This window comes from Cololabis saira, chromosome 21, assembly GCF_033807715.1.
Source record: "Cololabis saira isolate AMF1-May2022 chromosome 21, fColSai1.1, whole genome shotgun sequence".
NCBI lineage: Eukaryota > Metazoa > Chordata > Actinopteri > Beloniformes > Belonidae > Cololabis > Cololabis saira.
The window spans coordinates 29,329,309-29,351,331 of record NC_084607.1 but is presented as its reverse complement, the minus strand read 5'-3'; the positions used below and the strand labels follow the sequence as shown (position 1 = coordinate 29,351,331).

The following is a 22,023-nucleotide window of genomic DNA, read 5'->3' as shown; positions in this document are numbered from 1 at the left end:
ACAGTTTGTTATGATGCACAACGTCAGACTATCAACACCAGATTGAAACTATTACAATTTAAATGGATTATGCGCACATACATTATTCCTGCCCTGTTACATCGCTTTGATAACAATAATCCTGATTTCTTAATTAAATGTAGCCAAGAAGAAGGAACTTTATTACACAGCCATATGGAGTTGCCCCAAAATTAAAACATTCTGGGAAAAGGTCATACAAACTGTATCTGATATTATCTCTATCAAACTACCGGTCTAACCTCGGGTATTTATCCTAGGACTATTTTCAGATGAGTTAGGAGTATCCGGTGCGAATAAAAAGATTGTCATTTTGTGCTTACTTCAGGCTAAACACTGTTTAGCAATTTACTGGAAGAGCACTGAACCTCCCATAATTAAACATTGGTTTAACAGTCTTTCCAACGTTTTAGCCATGGAGAAGTTAACCCTACCACCAAGGGGAAAATACAAAGTTTATTTATGGGGACAATTTATTGAATATCTTAAAAGTCACCAATCAGGAAGTGTATAAAGAAAATGTAATATTCAACACATCAGCTCTATAGGAAACGCAGGGTTATGTTTTTATTTTATTTTATTGAATTTTTATTTATTCATTTATATATTTTTTCAGTAGTTCTTGGTTTTTCTTTTCTCTATGAATGTGGGCATGTAAACCATCATTAATGTATATGCCATGTTAAATCTGAAAACCCAATAAATATAATTTTCAAAAAAAAAAAGATCCTGGCAGGTTTATAAAGGAAGACCCAGAAGTGGGTCCTGAGAGAGAGAGAGGAGAGCGGATCCGGCAGGAACAGGTCGGCCCGGTCTGGCCCAGGTGTTCTGCCAGTTTCTGCTACCTACCGAGAAATGCTACTTTGTGGTTCTGCGCATGCGCACAGCCGATTTTCAAAGTTTAATTGCCAATCATTTCTTGCACGATGTAAAATGGATAATATGGGATGTTGAGTATTTGCTCCTTCAAAATACACTACCCATGACATTACACTTTGTGAACATTATATGATAAAGAGAGAAAAAAAACTATTATATGGCTTTAGTTGATATTCATTCAGTCATTGGCCTTTATTTAGCCAGGCAGGTCATTAATAACACATTCTTATTTACAATAACGGCCTGGCAAGAGACAAGCACCACTTGGGGGGAAAGGGCCGTTGTAGAGGTACAATTTTACTGTGTTTTACTCCCTAAACCACTTCCTTTTGCCCCAAGTGGTCCTTGTCTCTTGCCAGGCCGTTATTGTAAATAAGAATGTTTTCTTAATGACCTGCCTGGCTAAATAAAGGAGAATGACTGAATGAATATTCAGTCAATAATAATAATAATAATAATTATTATTAATATTGTTTTTTTTCTCTTTATCGTATAATGTTCACAAAGTGTAATGCAATTCATGTCATGGGTAATGTATTTGAAGGAGCAAATACTCAACATCCCATATTATCCATTTTACATCGTGCAAGAAATGATTGGCGTGGCAATCAAACTTTGAATATCGACTGTGCGCATGCGCAGAACCACAAAGTAGCATTTCTCGGCAGGTAGCAGAAATTGTCAGAACACCTGTTCACACCGGCCCTGCAGCCGCCGCTGACGACACACCTGCCGGCCTGGGAGGAGCCGCGGCGGCGGAGCTGCTTATCTGGCCGAGCCGCCCGTCACAGGGAGAGAGGGAGGGAGAGGAGAGCTGGAAGAAACACCTGCACCCACATTAGTACCCGAACAGGTCCAAACAGTCCCAAGATGTCAAAGAGGAGGGAATACAGCCCGGCCAAGATCAGCAGGTGAGTCTGAATATATGAGTGAGTGAGTGCGTGTCAGATTTCCTCCTCCTGTGTTTCTGTCTCTTTTTCTTTTTAATCTCTCATATGATGTTTTCCTTCGCAACCAGCCACGAAGTTGTGTTTGTGTGTACTATGATCCTATCTGTGTTTGCGCAGGACTATTATATCATTATGGACAAATAAAACTTGTCACATGGCGCCACATGAAGGCAAAAACAATCAAAGTGACTTATAACAGAGAGTTAAACCGAGGGACTCTATACATGAATGAAGTCTGGTGACATTTCTAAACGTTTTCCTGTTTACTCATAATAACTACCCTCATGTATGTTAGTGCATGTACACGTTCTGCCTCCTCACTGGACCTTTACATAACCACATTACTCTTATTTTGTCCCTTCTTTGCCCACGGGGTGTGTCATTGATATTTATTGACTTGTTAAATCCACTTGGTGCCACTGAATCAGTCAAAGTTGTGAGTCATGAAGCTGCAGGTCAACATCACATCAGCTGAGTGGCCCTGACCTGATAGATCTCAGCCTGCTCAGAGGGACGGGGACATTTGTTGTCCACGGACACCCAATCAAAGTGGAGACCAGATTTATTCAGTTGGAAATCATTTATTTTATTTTATATTATTTTATTACAAACTGGCATTTAACTGGATGGTATTGTGTGATAAACAGCAATCAGAGGGTTATTAATGGGGTTTGAACAGGAACCCTCGTGACCCAGTAAGGGATGTGTGGATGGGACTGAGAGGTGTCCACTCTCAACCCACGGGCGGTTCCTGGTGCTGATCCCAGTAGTTGTAGTTGGTTCCTGTTTTGTCTCCTGCTTTCCAGCCTTCTCCCAGAGTCCAACAACACAAACCTGTAGATTTACAGGTGATTCTGACGCGTGGCGTCACTGAACAGGATAAAATGGATATAGCACATTATGGATGCAGCTGTGGGCTGTTTAGGTGGGATGTCACTGACATCTGCCGTGGATTGGCTCTGTGTAAGAGTGAATGAACTGATGTGAGCATCATCACGCCCCAGCCCGGTGCAGCAGGAGCTGACTGGAGCTGACTGGAGCTGAGTGGAGCTGACTGGAGTTGACTGGAGCTGACTGACTGGAGCTGAGGGATATGAAGTTTTGCACACAGAAATGTGTGGACTGTTGCGCAATGGTCCCTGGGCTACAATCAGGTGTTTCTTCTCTTCCACGGCTGGGTGTGTTTGTGGACCCGAGGGAGCGGCGGGGCCGCGCCTGCTCTCGGGGGCGCGCGGCTCCTGTGCGTCTGTGATGTGACACTCGAGTCAACTTTTACGCGTTTCTGGAGCAGAGATAAGATCCTGTTTGAGTAAAGAGATTTTTAAATAAAAATCAGTGTTAAAGCAGCTATTCTGATCCTTTCTTCTGGTCCAGAGTTATTGCTTTGGGATAAATATAAATTCATAGCAAACATGTATTTTCTCTGGGGAGTTAGTGACGTGGGAGCAATAAAAACTAACTCACCTATAGGATCTAATCATCCTGCATCAGTGCGCCTCCAGAAAGCCATAATGTCTAACACCGGCCATAAACCTGCTGCTCCTGAGTCATGTGACCTCATTCCTGCAGCATTCCTGTGCTCAGTGAAGGGGACAGGGGGACACTCCCTGCACCCATGGGTGCCCTGTCGTCAGGCGGGCGTGGCACCACATAGTTGTCTGTCGTTTTTCAGCGGAGGAGGAATCTCAGAACAAACCCGCAGGAGTGGCCAAACTGGTCCGGGGTGCCGATGACTGAGGGAGGCGTTCTTTTACACAAGTGATTAAAATATTTCCTGTTTAAGCATATAGTCAGATCAAATTACTTTCTTTTAATGATTTTGATGATCAATGAACATAGATATGATGTTACAGGACCCACCATCAATGAAGAGCCACCATCTCAATCCAGGACACCTTTCAAATTCTCAAATACATCTCATGAAAAGATGCTGCAGTTTGAACCTCAAACTGCACTAAATTAACTGTTTCTTCAAATATAAATGTAAAACAAATGTGCAACTACTGAGTAGTTTCAAAAGGACTCAAAAATACACAGCTTTAGCTGAATATCCACTCACTGAATATATAAAAAGCGCCATACTAGTAAAATAGTCACTTAATCAAGCTTATAAAGTGATATAATATTGTAAACATTTGTGTAACAGCCATTACATATTTACTCTCTTTCTGTGTTTTTCTGCAAAATACATGAAATAAAAAAGGGCAACAGCTTTCAAAAAGAATAAAAGATATGTAGCTTTACCTGAGGGCATTTCCTTGATCTCAGCCAAAGTCCTGCCACCTGCTGAAAAAGACCCACTGTCATAGTCCTGAGAACCAGGACCACACGCTACAGGAACAGCTTCGTCCCTGCTGCTGCCTCTCTTTTAAACAAATCCTAACGCATTTTATTTATTGCTGAGGTCTATCCTGCTTTTAACTTATTTGATTCTACCTTTATTTATTGTTCTTTGCCTTGTGGGCAACATCTACTTTTATCCTGTCCAGTCAGTATTGTGAGTACCTGCCAATGTCTGTCTTGTGCTGTCGTAAACCTGTTCTCTGTATTTGTCCTGTGTCAAATTAATGACTGTAAAGATTGTGTGTGAGATACCTTCTTCCATCTACTGCAAAACAAATCTACCTATGGGTACTAATAAAGTCAAGTTGAACTTGAACTTGAACCTGACCTTTTGGTCCCCAGTTGAGAATCACTACAGCTTAAGCACAGTCCTATGAAGACAAGTAAAGCACCTGAGAGGAGCAGATGATTAGTTTTATTATGTCCTGACGAGTAGAAGCGTAAAACTGTAAAGTGTACTTTCATTTTCATGTGAGTGTATAACGTCATATTTAAATGCCAACACTTTAGATATGTCTTTAAAGGCTATAAGCAGTACTGGAGATGAGGGAGATGAGGGGGGATGGCATCCTCCCTGAAATAAAAACAGTCAAAATCATCCCCCCTGTAAAACTGCCATCCCCCCTTTCCATCCCTTATGTCATTTCATCAATGAATGTGGTTTTACTGCTATTTCAACATTTAGAGTCATCACCAGAAAAATAACACCAGAAAAATAACTTATTTGACAATTTTCACCCGTTTTAAGTACATTTTCACTTGAAATAAGTAGGAAAAATCTGCCAATGGGACAAGATTTATCTTATCATTACAAGCAAAAATAAATCTTGTTCCACTGGCAGATTTTTCTACTTATTTCAAGTGAAAATCTACTTGAAACAGGTGAAAATTGTTGTTTTTTCCAGTGATGAGTCTTGTTTTAAGTGTAATGAGATTGTTTTACTAAAATGAGACATTTTAACTAGAAATAAGTCAAATATTCTTGTTAAGATTTTGAGTTTTTGCAGTGATCCATTTTACTTATCCTGTGAAGGACAGAGTCATATTGATAAGTTCAGAAAACTGTTTTTTATTGTTGTGTTTTGATGTATTTGATGTAAGCCCAGTGGATATTTAAAGCTTACAGTAGGCTGCATTTAACTGCTGCTATGTCATTCCTGCAGTATTTCTGCAGGTGTTTTGGTCAGTGCTATTATTTGTAATATATTATATTATTTGTAATCAGCACAAATTATCTGTCCCCATATGATAAAATCCACCATCCCCCCTGATTTTTTTTTTTTTACAACTCAAGTACTGTCTATGAGTATTTAAGAAGTGTGTACATCGTACAAAGATGCTTGCAAGGATTCAGGAGTGTCCACAGAGGTTCCATATGGTGAATGTGGTCGTGTGTGTTTGTGTGCAGGAGTCAAGCCGGCGACATGGCTCAGCTGATCCTCCGCATGCAGAAGAATGCTGATCAGGTGGAGAAGAACATCCTGAAGGCCGAGCAGCTGCTGAATCTGGTGAGAACCAAAAACAGGGAATTCACAACTCACTCCTGTGAGCTGGGAAATGATCCTGATCTGTGGTCTCCTGCAGGACAAAGAGCGAGAGAAGAGGGGAGAGCAGTCCGTCCACCAGCAGGAGAACGCAGACAACCTGGCCCAGGCCGAGGGGCTGCTGAAGGACCTCTTCATAGACGTGGCCAAATCCAAGAAGCTCCAGCACCCGCAGGCCAAGGAGATCGAGAAAGAGTGAGTTTCCTCATGAACGTCTGCCACCTAAACTAGACAGGTTGAGTCCTGTCTGGAGAGGAACCGTGTCTGTCTCTGTCTGCAGCGTGAGCAACCTCCACGACCGCTGGGCCCAGGAGTGCGCCAGCTACAGGGACGTGTACGACCAGGTCCAGGACTTGGAGCTGACCCAGAAGATCGACTGGGGCCCTCTGCTGGATGAAAAGCTGGTCCGTTGATCCCCGCCGTCCCTTCCTTCCTTCACAGGTCTCTATTTTCTGACCCACATGAGGCTGAACCAGCTGCGTCTTGTGCTGTTGCAGAGCAAGATAACCGGGCCGTACGGGCCCAACCTGTCCGACGTGGAGAAGCAGATCGCAGCTCATAACATCCACCACCAGGAGGTGGAGGCGTACAGCGACCAGCTGCAGCCCAGCACCGTCAGCTCCAAGGTAAACCCCCACCCTGCACCACGTACACGCCCCCGTCAGGCCTCATCACTGACCTGCTCCTTCATCTTGATTCTTCCCAGGAGCAGTACGCCGCCCTCAGGGAGAAATATGCCCAACTTCTCGTGAGTCTTTCTTTATTTATTTCTTTTTTTACATTGTTTTGTTGGCGACTCCAGAAATAAACGTTAAGTCCTGTATTCCACCTGCAGGACGACTCCCGGCGCCGGCGCCTCCACCTGGCCTCCCTGTACGAGTACATGCAGAGCTGCAGCAAGGAGCTGGTGTACCTGTCCGGCCAGCAGGAGAGGGTTCTCCAGAGGGACTGGAGCGACCGCATGGTGGACCCCCCGGGGGTCCGCATGGAGTATGAGGTGAGAGGGGGTCAGAGGTCAGGCCGGTGTTCCCCTGCCTTTGCTGCATCTGAGGAGCTCAGAGTGGAGAGCTTTTTATTTTTTAATTTTTGTTTTTATTTTTCTATATTTTTATCTTTATATGGGTGTTTTGTTTTTTTTTTTGGGGGGGGGGTGGTTATTTATATATGACAGTGCTGAGTGGGTGAAATGGAGATGTCAATTTCCCCGATGGAACCTCCCAAAAGGATAAATACACTGCAAAAACTCAAAATCTTACCAGGAATATTTGTCTTATTTCCAGTTAAAATGTCTCATTTTTAGTCAAAAAAATCTCATTACACTTAAAACAAGAGTCATTACCAGAAAAATAACTAGTTATTTGACAATTTTCACCTGTTTCAAGTAAATTTTCACTTGAAATAAGTAGAAAAAATCTGCCAGTGGGACAAGATTTATCTTCTCATTACAAGCAAAAAAATCTTATTTTAGGTGAAAATCTACTTGAAACAGATGAAAATTGTTGTTTTTTCCTGTGATGAGTCTTGTTTTAAGTGTAATGAGATTTTTTTGACTAAAAATGAGACATTTTAACTAGAAATAAGACAAATATTCTTGTTAAGATTTTGAGTTTTTGCAGTGTAAAGACGTCTGAATCTGAATATTTGTCTTATTTCTAGTTAAAATGTCTCATTTTTAGTCAAAAAAATCTCATTACACTTTAAACAAGAGTCATTACCAGAAAAATAACTTGTTATTTGACAATTTTCACCTGTTTCAAGTAAATTTTCACTTGAAATAAGTAGAAAAATCTGCCAGTGGGACAAGATTTATCTTCTCATTACAAGCAAAAAAAATCGTGTTCCACTGGCAGATTTTTCTACTTCTTTTAGGTGAAAATCTACTTGAAACAGGTGGAAATGGTTGTTTTTTCCAGTAATTAGATTTTTTTGACTAAAAATGAGACATTTAACTAGAAATAAGACAAATATTCTTGTTAAGATTTTGAGTTTTTGCAGTGTAAAGACGTCTGAATCTGAATCTTTGTAAAGAAACAACCCTGCTGACTTCAGGGAGAAATCAGGATGAATCCCTCGTGATTTCTTCATCCCGTATGTGTGTCACCAGAGATTCAAAAGCGGCGGGCTGCAGCAGCACGAGCGGGAGATCAACCAGCTGCTGGAGGAAGCCGATCGCCTGGTGGAAGCCAAGCACCCCGGCAGCCCCACCATCAAGGTACACGACCGCAGCTGTGACACGTCAGTAGGAACCCACTTAAGCAGGATTTAGTTCCAGGAACCACGGCTTACCTTTCACCCCCCCCAGGCACACAGGGATACCGTGGAGGCCGAGTGGCAGGTGTTCCTCAACCTGTGTCTGGCCAAGGAGTCTCACCTGGACAACATCGACGACTACAGGAAGGTACAGGCCAGAATGCAGTAGCTGCTGAAATAATCCTCCCGCCTGAGTGAAACTGAAGCCTGCGTTGTTTGATCCAGTTCCAGCTGGACGCAGAGACGCTGTCCGACTCCCTGAAGAGGCTCGGATCCACTTTGGACCCCAAGTCGCTGAGCAACAAGAGCAACCCCGAGATCGTGCTGGCGATCGAGGTTCGGACCCTTTATCTGTTATCAGTTATCAGTGTGTGCAGATGTCAAAATACTGAGAGAGAGAGCTCCCCACAGAGTTTAGTGCTGCAATCTAAGGTGACTGTGGTTTTCAACAACTTGGAGAACTCAAGGTGATGATGTTTTTGATGAAGAGCTGAACTCACATCATTTTGATTGATTAATCAGTGTCTTTAAAGTCAGAACTTTACTTTCTCCTGGTCAGTATATTGTAGAAGGAAGCTCAGCCTTTTCACCAGTTTCTATAACATCTCACTGGATTTGTGGCCCAGTCCTCCAGACAGGACTGGTGGAGTCCGGTTCTAGTCTTCCTACTGGCACATCTTTTCGGTGATACAAATTTCCCAGATGATCGAGGTCAGGGTTTGACCTTTGTTTTGTCGTCCGTAGACCAGTTTACAGCTGATATTGAAGTATCTGCAGTCCTGTTTTAGTATTATCTCTAGATATCTCTAGGTTTGTGTCCCCATCTGCAGCTACAAACTGTAATCTGTGGGTGTGTGTGGTTTTTTTATGCTGGTTTTGTTGGAAGTTGATGGTTAGTTGGGGTTCTTGGATTCATTTGGACATTTTGCACCAAATCATGTTTATTTATTGGGGACACAGAGTAAATCAGATTTGTTCCTTAATACTTTTCCTAATGTGTTATTGCTTTGGCTTTTTCCCATGATGTCGTCCAACAGTTTTATGTATTTAAAGGTGCGGCTTAAGATTAATCCGCGTGTGAGGCTCAAACGAACTCTCATGACGTCACGTAGATAAACAGAACCAGTTATAATTAAACATTACCTCCAAGCTGTTGAAAACCACAGTTATATTAGTGGGCGTTAACTCCTGACTTTGAACAGAAATCTTGAAAGATGTAAATATGAAAAGAATCCAATCTGCAGTTTCTATTTTTCTAAGGTAGTCGTTAGTAAATAAACACTTCATTCAAGACAGGACGATGAATTAAATGAACTTACACTGAGAAGGAGTAAAAAAGACGTTGAGAAATGAGAAATGACCCCTGTAACTCCCTGAAACCTCCAGGGAGACGAGCCGGCGCTGCGCAGGAACGAGCAGCGTCTGTCGGCCCTCAGGGAGAGCAGCGGCGAGGTGGCTCCTCTGAAGCTCCGCAGGACCAAACCCCCCCCACGCACGCCCGCCGTGGCCCTGTGTGACTGGGCGGATGAAGAGGTGGGAGCTTGTCAAGGTCACTTAGAGGACGCACCGAGATGAGGACAATGTTTCAGTCACCATCCTCTCCGCCTGTTTCAGGACTCGGTGCGACGCGGCGAGAAGTTCACCCTCAAGTCGACCTCTGACCCGCGGAACTGGGAGCTGCAGGACCCCGGGGGCCGGACCAGGACCCTCCCCGGGGCCTGTTTCATGGTCCCGCCGCCCGACGCTGAGGCGCTGGACACGGTTAGCAGGTACGCTCTTCTTCTCCCCTTCTTCTTTTTTTGGTAACAATTTTTTTATTAATTTTATGTCAACTTTTGAAAAAAAGGCAGACAGTCACAGGCACAGCTCTATACATTTTGTTGTAGCAGCATGTCCACTATACATTTGAAAAGAACAAACGCAAAAAACAGGGGCAAAAATGTATTACAAGTTAGAACAAAACATAAACATTTCATATACTGTACATATTTATACTTGTCTGTCTCCACCTTGACCCACATACACGCTCTCACACAAACACACATTCACATCCACACACACACCCTCGCATACACATCCCAATACTAGCAATTAATCAACAAAACAAAAAGAAAAGTAGCACACCACACCAGTGAGTGATCTGCACCATCCCCTCCCCGTTCCCCCCTTTATAGGCAAGACTTCACAGCTCTGATGCTTCTGACCAGGATTTGAAGGTCTTTTCTTTTGCTCCATGAGACTGTGCAACAGAGAGCTCAAGGGTTAAAATATCCATCAGAAGATCCACCAGTGATCCAGTGATAGATTATGTGGTGGTTTCCACCGTACTACCAACATTTTTTTAGCAGCAGTTAGGCCGGAAAGCCAAATTCTTTTTTCTTGTATTGACATCGAGAATCGAGAATTATCATTCAGCAAACAAAGTACGGGGCAGCATGGAACCTCCTTATTAAATATTTGGTGACTTGTAACCAAAACAACTGTACTCCAGGGCATTCCCAACATACGTGTAAAAGTACCTAAGCAACATTGTGTACATAATTGGCAGAGGGGACATGATTCCAGCTTCATTGAATGTCTAAGTCTGGGAGTAAAGTAAGCTCTGTCAACAATATTTAGGTGTATAGTTTGATGGTTAGGATTTTTTGAAGGTTGAATGATATTATTCCACACTACCTTCCATGTTATTTCAGAAGTAATAGAATAAGATAAGATAAGATAAACCTTTAATAGTCCCACAGAGGGGAAATTTGCAGTTTACAGCAGCAAAGGGGATAGTGCAAAAACAAGAGGCATCAATAGAAAAAGTAAAAGTAATAACACAGTAATAATAATAACACACTATAAGCAGTAACTGGTATACAATAATAATAATAAGAAGAAAGATAAATAATAAGAAATACTAGTATATGAAAAAGATAACTGACGGATATTTACAGATGGATATTTACATAATTGCACGTTGCAGTGAGTGAAAGATATTGCACATTATTTCTCTTATGTACCTTTATTGTCAGGTTGTATGTGGTCTACTGTGAGCAGTGCTGGTTGTGTAGTCTCACAGCTGCAGGGAGGAAGGACCTTCTGTAGCGCTCCTTCACACATTTAGGAGCGCTACAGAAGGTCCTTCCTCCCTGCAGTTAAATGCAGGGAGGAATTCCTCCCAATTAAATGCACTTTGCCAATATGTTTGAATTGACATTAGTTTATAAGATGCCTGCAGTATTTGTACATACAGAACTGATACTGTTCCCCTGGTATTGGTGGTATTGAACCCTTCTTCTGATGAAGTCTAAGCTTTGACTGGTTATTATGGGATGTAAACGTGTCTGTGTGTTCAGCCTGGACAGGAAGCTGGCGGACCTGAAGAGCCGCAGAGCTAAGGTGCTGGCGTCTGTGAAGACCCCCGTGGTGGAGGTGGCGCTCCCCCAGAAGGCCGGTGAGTGGACTAAACCCAGCCGGACGTCTCTTCTGGTCCGTTTACAGGTTCAGACTAGATGTTTGTTTTCTCTGCATCAGCCGTCCTCCAGAGTTCTCCAGAAGATGTCAAAGCTGCGGAGCTAGTCAAAGAGCTCAACAGGATCAACGAGGGTCTGGATGAGAGCGAGACGGGGGTCCTGAACCGGCTGAGGAGCCCGCTGGACCAGCGCAAGCCCACGCAGGACCTGGCCAGCAGGCAGCAGGAGAACGAGGTGAGCTGGAGCCGCCGCTCCGTGGGCTTCACTAGACGACCCAGTCCCTCCTCTGAACGCCAACTCTGTCCTGCAGAGATCTGCTCGCACCGTCAGGAAGCTGGAGTCGCAGAAGTCGGACGTCCAGAGGGAGATGGACCCCATCCTGGCCAGGAAACCCCTGAGACCCGCCGCCTCCGGCCTGCCCCCCAAACTCAGCGAGACCGACGGCAAAATCAACAACCTCAACGCGCTCATGGATCTTTATAACAAGAAGTGAGAATTTCAGTTTGTGAAATGTGAAAATACACAACATGGAAATTGTGTTGGTACCGTGAAGATGAAAGAACCCAGAATGAACCAAAGACACTGACATCTGGTGTTACACTGCAAAAACTCAAAATCTTAACAAGAATATTTGTCTTATTTCTAGTTAAAATGTCTATGTTGTAGTAAAAAAAATCTCATTACACTGGAAAAAACAACAATTTTCACCTGTTTCAAGTAGATTTTCCCTTAAAATAAGTAGAAAAATCTGCCAGTGGAACAAGATTTTTTTGCTTGTAATAAGAAGATAAATCTTGTCCCACTGGCAGAATTTTCTACTTATTTCAAGTGAAAATGTACTTGAAACAGGTGAAAATTGTCAAATAAGTAATTTTTTCAGGTAATGACTCTTGTTTTAAGTGTAATGAGATTTTCTGACTAAAAATTAGACATTTTAACTAGAAATAAGACAAATGTTCCTGGTAAGATTTTGAGTGTATTTATTCAGTTTAACACAAACCAAAGTAAATATTTAATATAAAAAGGCGTTAGCAGCAGTTACAGCTCCAGCAGGTGAATTGTGGTATGTGTCTTCTGCTTTAGCCTGCAGGTGTTTTATTTCCAATTCCTGGACAAACTGCTCCACCCGTCTCAGATTTGGTTCTCCGTTGATTGTCTTTGAAACAGCTTCAGTTTTCAGACATTTGGATCTTATCCTCATAGCTTTAGCTACCACGCTGGGGTTGAGTTTCCTCCTCCGCCCCATGGATATTATACTTCTTAGAAATATTATTAACATGAGGTCTAACATTTAACATATTCATCTAAATGTTTCTCTCCTTTTCTCTCTGGTCCATGACACAGATACTACACACAGTCCCTTTAAATGGGTCAAATAGCTGATAGACCTGTATATTAACATTTATATTCATGACAATAATAAAATTATTTTTTTTAGATGTAACAGCAAATCTGTCCAAACTATTTTATAGAATCCTTGAAAAATAAACAGTTAGTCCTTTCTTATCATACTTTATCACACACTTAAAGGAGCTTGAGGCCGGATTGTGGCAGGATTTATGAAAAAAATTCGTATACGTTTTAAGTTTTCTAGTAATAATGTCAGATGAAGCGTTCCAAACCCAAAAGAATGAACCCTCTAGTGTATCTCTCCTTTGCCTTGAACAGGCTGTGTGCTGCAAAATGTGCTGCAATTCGGACTCCGAATTTCCCGCGCTGGGCTGTGGATGTGACGTCACATGACGCTGCATGCGCGTTCTCCCCGTTCTCCCGTGCCGGCTTCACTGTTGGCTGCAGTACCCCCGACGGCCGTCGTGGTGAAGGGTGGCGCTAGAGAGTCTCATTTCTTAAAAGGAGCCTCAAGCTCCTTTAAGACACATAAGTGTTTATATTAACGAGACGAATAGTTTTGATCTGATCACTTTTTGGGAAAGTTGTTTCAATGATCTGTGAAGGTACCGACACATTTGTCCTCGTCTGAAGAATATTTCTATCCACAGTTTTGTTGTTATTTAACTGGATGGTGTGTCTTCTTTCATCAGAGCAACGACCTCCATGTTCCTGGAGAAACAGATCCAGAAGGTGGAGGGGATTGTTTCTGGGTTTGAGGAGCAGCTGGCTGAGGATGGAGCCGTGCTGGATGAACCCGGCGCTCTCCAAAGTCGCCAGCAAAACCTGCAGGTGTTGTGTTTTAAGAAACAGAGAAACTAGAGGGGGTGAAGAACATGAGGTTCCTCGCAGCTGCACGAGCGTTTTTATCCTAATCCTTCGTCTTTATGTTGTCTGACAGGCGATGCAAAAGGACGCTGCTTCAAAGAAGGAAGAGCTGAATAAACTGGGCAAAGACCTGGACCTGACGAAGCAAGTGTGCAGCTCCCTGAAGCAGAACTTCAACGAGTACTGCCCCGACATCCGCCGGCAGGAGACGGAGGTGAAGCACCTGAAGAACCGCTACGCAAACGTCAATAACCAGCTCCAGGAGAGGTGAGAAGAAGAAACACGACTGAACCTGTCACCGGTGGAGCCGAGGTGCTACTGTAAACATCTGATTTCTGCCTCAGGTCGGCCCTGGTGAAGCAAGCAACCAACAAGACCCAGGACTTCCAGAACGCAACTCAGTCGCTGGACTTTTTCCTGCTGAATGTGCCGAACAACACGGTGAAGCCTACGGATGACCCGGCGCAGATAACGGCCAAGCAGCGCTCCCAGAGGGTGATTACTGTCACACACTCTCTCTCTGACCTCTGCACCCTATTTACCAAAGAAACATGTGACACTGGAAAGTTTGTTATAACCTCCAAGTTAATTAACTCACAGACGACAGATAGGGTTGCCACCTTTCAGAAATAGAAATAAGGAACGCCTGATTTCAGCAGCGCAGACGCCAAAAATAGGGACATCCTTTTTTTATATGAAAAAACAAAATGCTTTGTTTTAAAGTTTAAAGTGCTTTAATAGCATCGAACTTGCACGACTGTACAGACAGCCAACCATATAGCAACTGAACTAGCCTCCTATGCTACGTATGTCCTCATCAGGCAAGATGAAGAATATAGTTACAGGTGAAGGTCGGAAAATTAGAATATGGTGTAAAAGTTAATTTATTTCAATAATTCAATTTAAAAGGTGAAAGTAATATATTATATAGTCTCATTACATGCAAAGCAAAAATGTGTTATCATTCATATCATCAGTTGAATTGTTAATTATTGATTTCATAAAATATTCAAATCTTTTGAGATTTTTTATTTGGGGTTTTCATAAACTGAGCCATAATCACCAAAATTATAACAAATAAAGGCTTGGAATATCTCACTTTGAATGTAGTGGGAAATAAGATATTTGTTTCACCTTAGTTGAATTTACTACGAATGAAGTTTTGCGATATATTCAACTTTTCCAACCTTCACCTGTAGATTCACATCAATAAATAAGATGTCATTGGTTCACTACGTAACGCAAATTTTAATTTGCAATTACGTAACAATTCCGTATTTCAAGGGACGGGTGGCAACCCTAACGACAGGTCCAGTACGGTCCAGTCAGAGACTCATTCACTTTAGTTCAGTTAGTTCATTCCAGTAGAGGCCACGGTCAAACTTTACTTTTACTATTTCATAAATACTGCTTATTTAAGGAATACATACAGCATACAGAGATTTCTTCTGATCCTCAGAATAGTGCTTTCATGTTGCACGTTGTAGATTACAAGATATTCAAAGTCTTCACAATTTGAGACAGAGGAACTTTATTCTGAAATTTACTAATTTGTAGAAACAGTATCTAAAGACAGACCCTGCCTTTCTAACATGCTCCTTTTTTTACCCAATCAAGTCGTAGACCTGCAAGATGTTCCTCCAGATGTGTCTTTTTCTGTTCCATTTACTTTTCAAACCTTCTTGTTACCCGTTCCCAAACTTTTCTGAGACATATTGCTGCCATCAAATTACAAAGTAGCACATTTTTGTCATGAAATGATAAAATGTCTCGCTTTTAACATTTCATGTGTTTCTGGTTTCATGTTTAGAAAGTGGTGGAGGACATCAAGAAGAAGTCTGATGATTTAGACCGAATTAAGGATATGTCCCGAGATCTGCAGAGTGTTTTAAACGTGAGTTTGGGGAATGAGATTCATTCCTTCATTCATCCATCCATCCATCCATAGTAGATGATTTATGCTTCTACTTTTAAACACATTTACTCTCAGGGATATGAGAGGGAGTCAATCACCTACCGCAGCACTCTGGATGGTCATGAGGACGATGACAGCGATGAGGAAACAGCCCCAAAGAAGAGTCAAGCTTCCCCTCTGGCTCAGAGCGTACAGAGGACGGTAAGGTTTTAGGCAACACTCCAAAAAAAACACAAAGAAATGACAAAACTAGTTTTAAACTAATGTTTTCTGCAGGAGAAAGACATGCTGAACCTCTTCTCGGAGGTTTCTGCAGAGAACAACCAGCGACTCAACCAGCTGGGGACGGCAAAGAACATGATGGCGAGGGTACGCACGTCCCGGATCATTTTTAGTGTTTTCCATTACTACTAAGGCCCAATCCCAATACTCCTCCTACTTTCTTTCACTAGCCCTACTTTCTACCACTAGCCCTCCCTCACTACCACTACCCCTAAAAAAGAAGGGACAGATTTTAGGGCACTTGAAATCTTCCCAGGGGCCTGTCCCAATACTCCCCCTACTCCTACTTTCAGCACCACCCCTAAAATCAGGAAGCTGAGAGCCAAAAGCTGTTTTAATTTCAGCTGTAGCGCTGTTAATATGCCACTTTATTAAGTTTTAATATTTTTTCAGGTGTAAAAGTAACCGTTAAGATCCCCAACCTGGGCTCAGTTTATCCAAATAACGCCTGTTAAGAAATTTGACCCGATGTTTTCGGAGATGAGAAGAGCCGCCGGCTTGGAGCAGCAGCAGGTCACGTACAGACGTGATCGCCAGGTCAACCTGCGCCGTCATCCCGGGGAGAAACCTGCAGCTCTGTGGAGAATTATCGCTGGCTGAAATAAATCCTTTAGGAAGATAAATGTTGGTTTAATAGATGAACTCTTAACAGTTGTAGCTACGCCTGTTAAGAAATTTGCTCCGAAAATTTTGAGATTTCTGCCTGCCTGCCGGCTTCGGGAGCTGATTTATGGGTCCGCGTTAAATCGACGCAGAGCCTACGGCGTAGGGTACGGTGTACGGCGCGCGCCGACGCGTAACATCGACGCAGAGCCTACTCTGCGTTGGTGTAACGCGGAACAATAAATCAGCCTTTATTCTGGCGTGATCTTTGCAACAACGGGCAAACGAGTGATTATGTACATTCACTGAGTGAATATTATGAAAGTAAAATATATATTTCTCACTAGAAATGTAATCAAAACGCATTTTTATGCAGAAACTAACTCAAAATATTGATTTTATTCACTAAAAAATTAGAAATATCCGCCATGTTTTTTTTTTTGGATTCAGTCCGCAAATGACGACGAAAAGCATTCTGGGAAATTTTTTTTTGTCCCTAGATCAGCTAGTGAGGATCGGAAATCCCTACATCCGTAGTGACAGATTCATAGCCACTACACTACTTTTCTCCACTCCCCCTAGGTGAAAAGAGGAATTGGGACACCACTACCCTCATGGGAACGCACAAAATTTAGGGGTAGTGATGAAAAGGAGGGGTAGTGATAGTATTGGGACACGGCCTAAGACCATCTTGATGTGTGTGCGCGTGTATAGTTATTTTTCGTCCTTTCATCCACGTGCAGAATGAAGAGCAGGTCAGTCAGGTGGTCGTCCGGCAGCAGCGGCAGCTGCAGAGCCAGAAGATGGACCAGGTGGAAACCGACGGTCTGAAAAAGGAGTTAAACGAGGAGGCCAGCAGACGCTTTCATGCAGAGAAAGACCTGGAAACCTACCGCAAGAGATTTGTGTCCCTGAAGAGCAGGAGAGGGGTGGAGCGGCTGGAGGAGAAGGAGGTGGTGCAGTATTACCGAGACCCCAAACTGGAGGTGGAGCTCCAGTCTCTGAAAAACCGCATCCAGGACGAAGGCTCGAAGAGGTCGAGAACCCAGTCCGAGATACACGTGATGAACGAGAAGATCGTCAAGACGGAACTGCAGCGGACCAAGATCGAGCCAAAGCTGGTGACTAAAGTTCTCACAGAGTACGAGAGAGACCCCAAACTGGACAAGGAGGCGGCGAGGATCAGGGACGAGATGCGGCGGATTCGTCAGGAGCTCCAGACCAGAGATACGGAGAAGGTTCACGTGAAGACCGAGCTCACGGTCCTGGCTCAGCAGAGACCCAAAATCAGGGAGATGGTGGTGAAGAAGGAGGTGGTGAGGCTGGAGAAAGATCCGGAGATGCTGAAAGCGGTCCTCACCTTCCAGAACGACATCGCCGAGGAGGAGCTGCGCGGCGAGTCTCTCAACGACAGCATCTTCAGCACGAGGAGCCAGATCAACGCCCTGGAGAGAATCATCCCCACCATCCACCCCAAGGTCGTCACCAAGGTGCTCAAGCAGGTGCAGCAAGACCCCGACTCGCTGGAGGAGTCCAGGAAGCTGAAGATGTCTCTGGAAGAGGAGAAGGACGAGAACATCATCCTCAAGAAGGACCTGACCAAACTCCAGCTGCGCTACGGGGAAGTGGAGAGGCTCCGGCCCAAGGTGGAGGTCAAGGAGATCATCAACGAGATTTACCGAGTGGACCCGGAGACGGAAGTGGAGCTGGTCCGTCTGAAGAGAGAGCTGCAGGACTCCAGCCGGAACCGCACCGACCTCGAGAAGGAGATCTACGCGGTGACGTCGTCGCTGACGACCGTGCGAGGTCAGAAGCCGAAGGTGGAGTACAAGGAGGTGACGCAGGAGGTGATCAAAGAGGAGAAGAGTCCAGAGGTGGTCAGGGAGCTGCAGCGGCTGAGGAGCCAAGTCAGCCGTCTGCAGGTGAACTACGACACCACGGTGGACCTGCTCAGCCGTCTGCGCCGGGAAAGGGACTTGCTCAAGGCGGAGAAGTCCAGGGTGGAGACCAAGCTCGTGACCAAGGAGGTCATCAAGTACGAGAACGACCCTCTCCTGCTGAAGGAAGCCGAGCGGCTCCGGAGGGACGTCAGAGAGGAGATCCAGCAGCGCCGCAGCCTGGAGGAGTGCGTCTTCGACCTGCAGAACCAGTACATCACCCTGGAGAGGCAGAAGCCCGAGGAGAAGATCGTGATGAGGGAGGTGGTTCGTCTCCAAAAGGACCCCAAGCAGATCCTGGAGCACGAGAAGCTGAACCGGAGCCTGGACGATGAGGTGAAGCTGCGCAGGAAGCTGGAGCTGGAGGTCCGGCAGCTCAGGGGCCTGGTGCAGGAGAAGGAGGCCAACCTGGCTCAGATGGACGACCGGCAGAAGAAGATCCAGGTGGAGGCGGAGCTCCGGCGGATCAGAGCTCGCATACTCGAGCTGGAGAACGCTCCGGCGCCCGTCCAGGAGAAGATCATCATCGAGGAGGTCCTGAAGGTGGAACGGGACCCCAAGCTGGAGAGACTCACCGACGGCGTCCGCACCAACCTGGAGACGGAGAGCAACGACATCAGCCGCCTGGAGAGAGAAGTGCGAAACCTCCGGATCAAGCTGGAAATCCTGCAGAGGGAGAAGTCGATTGAGAAGGTCGTGTACCGGGAGGTGGTTCGGGTGGAGAAGGACCCGGCAGTGGAGGCCGAGCGGGACCGTCTCAGAGATCTGGTGACGCAGGAGAGGAACGTCAGGCGAGACATGGAGGACAGCATTCAGAACACCAGCATCCGGCTGAACCACCTGCAAACCTCAAAGACCATGACGTCCCAGGAGGAGACCAGTCTCATGTTCAGCAGAGACTCCCTGCAGAGGGACAAGGACGACCTGCTCCAGCAGCTCCGGGCGCTGGAGTCCCAGAGGCAAGACATCAGCGTGACCTTCCAGCACCAGTCCAAGCTGATGAGCGAGAGGAACCAGCTGGCCCGGACCCGGAGCCTGAAAGCCTCGACGGAGATGGAGCGGCTGGAGAAGGACATCCTGAACGAGAAGGACCGGATCCACCAGAGAGAGACGCTCATCTCCGAGCTGCAGGACAGCATCAGGAAGGAGGACCACTCGGAAACCCACACCCGGGAGACCAACGTGTCCACCAAGATCACCATCCTGGACCCGGACACCGGCAGAGACATGTCTCCGTACGACGCGTACCTGCAGGGGCTGATCGACCGCAACCACTACCTGCACCTGTCGGAGCTGGAGTGCGACTGGGAGGAGATCACGTCCACCGGCCCGGACGGGGACAGCACCATCCTGCAGGACCGGAAGAGCGGGAAGCAGTACTCGGTGAAGGACGCGCTGAAGGAGCGTCGGCTGACGCCGCACGACCTGACCCGCTACCGCGAGGGGAAGATGCCCATCTCCGAGTTCGCCCTGATGGTCGCGGGCGACGTCAGTAAGCCGTACCTCCCCCCACTGTCCCCGACCAAGGCCGTGCCGTCCTCGCCCCTGAACGCCACGCCCTCGTCCCTGAGGTCGTCCTACGGCAACCTCAGGTCCCACCACAACGGCAGCCTGGGCAGCCTGAGCAACCTCAGCGTGCCGCCGGCCGAGGAGCACTTCCCCATCTCCGGCGTGTTCGACACCACCACCGACAGCCGCATGTCCGTGAGGAGCGCGCTGACGCGGAAGCTCATCGACGCCGACACGGCGCTGAGGCTGCTGGAGGCGCAGGCGGCCTCCGGCGGGATCGTGGACATCGGAAACAAGGACAAGGTTTGTTTATTTATTGTTTATCATTTATTGGATCCCCAATAGTCCTCATAAATATGAAGACTATTCTTCCTGGGGTCCACATTAAATCAAACAATTAATCAACAATACAGCATTTATACTAGGGCTGGGGATCGATTCAAATGTCAAGATCCGATTCCGATATTGATTTGGGTTAGTGTTATTAAAATTGTTTTTTGAGCTGTTGCATGAATTATATGACTGTAGTTATGCAAAATATTACTACTAGTATTATATTGAGATTAAACAGTAAGTATTGGCAGCTAATGATCCTGTAAGGATCAATCAGCTCCCAGAATGCTGATGGAACTGCTTTAGGAAACATCATGTGGGTCAGAATTACCAAACAGATCCAGGGAGGAAACAGAGACGGATGAAATCGGTTTTATTTTTTCCCACATTCCATTTTTATTTGTTTGTTATATGTTTTTGAGCATTTGGTTTTTAGCATTTTTTGCAAATGTAACCCCAAGGCAATAAATAAAGTAATGAAATATAGACAATTTATGCAATTATAACCTACTACTTTAATGTTTTTATACCTTTAAACATATTTAAAGGCAAAAACATGGCACCAGTTATTCTCGTATCCAACAAAACATTCCTTTTTTGGGAATAAACAAAAAAATAACCAAAAGTTTTAATGTAATGATGAAAAAAAAAATATACATAAATAAAAAATTAAAAAAATCGATCTTTAGACATATGAATCGATTTTTGGGAATTAATATGAGAATCGATTTAAAATTGGGAAATCAATTTTTTCAACACAGGCCTAATTTATACAAAGAATTACATGGATCAATTAACCTGAAAATATTAACATGAATTTCTCAGTGCATATGAACATTAAATAATACTAATAATGATAATATGAACATTGAATAATACAATGCAAATGAATGTAAATTACAGAGTAGAATGTAATGTACCGAGTACAAGGTAAATGAATAAGTAACCTGATTGATAGAAATATTAACATGAATGGATTCCCTTAACGTAGTTTTCTAATACACTATTGTAACATAATATTATGTGGCCAGGTGTCGGTGCACAAGGCGGCGGAGCAGGGCCTGATCGACTCCAGCTACAAGAGGAAGCTCCTGAACGCCCAGAAGGCCTTCACCGGCGTGGAGGACCCCGTCACCAAAGTGCGGCTGGCGGTGGGCCAGGCGGCGCAGAAGGGCTACATCACCCGGGACGACGCCCGGAGGTACATGGAGGTGCAGTACCTGACCGGCGGGCTGGTGGACCCGGCCAAAGCCGGCCGGTTGACCGTGCAGGAGGCCGCCGCCCAGCACCTGATCGACAGCAAGACGGCCGACCAGCTGCAGGACGAGGCGTCCCACTCCAAGGAGCTGCGGGACCCCGTCACGGGGGAGAAGATGTCGTACAAGCAGGCCATGGAGCGCTGCAGGAAGGACGTGAGCACCGGGCTGCTGCTGCTGCCGGCCGCCTCCACCGACGCCGCCAGCGCCCCGTCATACTCCAAATACCGCTTCTGATCCTCCTACAAGATGTAGACACACGTGGAGATGGGAAATGCCTTGTTTGCTTCAACTCACTGGTGCTACGCTTGAAGGAAAATAGGTTCCTGGTTCTCATGTTTTGAAGTAAAAAACCTTTTAATGGAGATAATTAAAGTTGTGATGTTTCTTCTCTGTACTATTTTGGGTCTGCTGTTAAAAAATGGGTAATTTTTGTTCCACAAAATAAACTTCTTGACGTTGTGAAATTAAAATCACTCAGAAGTGTTTTATTAAATCCCAAGAGCTTCACGATTGTTTTTTTTTTGCC

At 44.9% G+C, this 22,023-nt stretch overlaps 1 protein-coding gene across 1 annotated transcript; it reads left to right on the top strand.

Annotated features, from left to right (window-relative positions):
* Nucleotides 1–1,590: 1,590 nt before the first annotated feature.
* Nucleotides 1,591–21,985, top strand: LOC133421527 (envoplakin-like). The gene is made up of 23 exons (XM_061711184.1): nucleotides 1,591–1,808; nucleotides 5,599–5,698; nucleotides 5,775–5,929; nucleotides 6,015–6,138; nucleotides 6,232–6,360; nucleotides 6,441–6,482; nucleotides 6,570–6,731; nucleotides 7,839–7,946; nucleotides 8,037–8,132; nucleotides 8,210–8,320; nucleotides 9,371–9,517; nucleotides 9,599–9,753; nucleotides 11,326–11,423; nucleotides 11,504–11,676; nucleotides 11,753–11,931; nucleotides 13,485–13,623; nucleotides 13,733–13,926; nucleotides 14,004–14,154; nucleotides 15,470–15,553; nucleotides 15,650–15,775; nucleotides 15,851–15,943; nucleotides 17,203–20,208; nucleotides 21,270–21,985. Exons 1-23 carry the CDS (start codon nucleotides 1,768–1,770, stop codon nucleotides 21,729–21,731), a joined length of 6,075 nt encoding a protein of 2,024 aa, XP_061567168.1. The 5' UTR covers nucleotides 1,591–1,767; the 3' UTR covers nucleotides 21,732–21,985.
* The last annotated feature ends 38 nt before the right edge of the window (nucleotides 21,986–22,023 follow it).

Coding starts and splice junctions, on each gene's coding strand:
- LOC133421527 (XM_061711184.1), top strand. CDS start 1,768: ATGTCAAAGAGGAGGGAATACAGCCCGGCCAAGATCAGCAG. Junction 13,624..13,732: donor GTCGCCAGCAAAACCTGCAG/GTGTTGTGTTTT, acceptor GTTGTCTGACAG/GCGATGCAAAAGGACGCTGC. Junction 15,554..15,649: donor ATCTGCAGAGTGTTTTAAAC/GTGAGTTTGGGG, acceptor ATTTACTCTCAG/GGATATGAGAGGGAGTCAAT.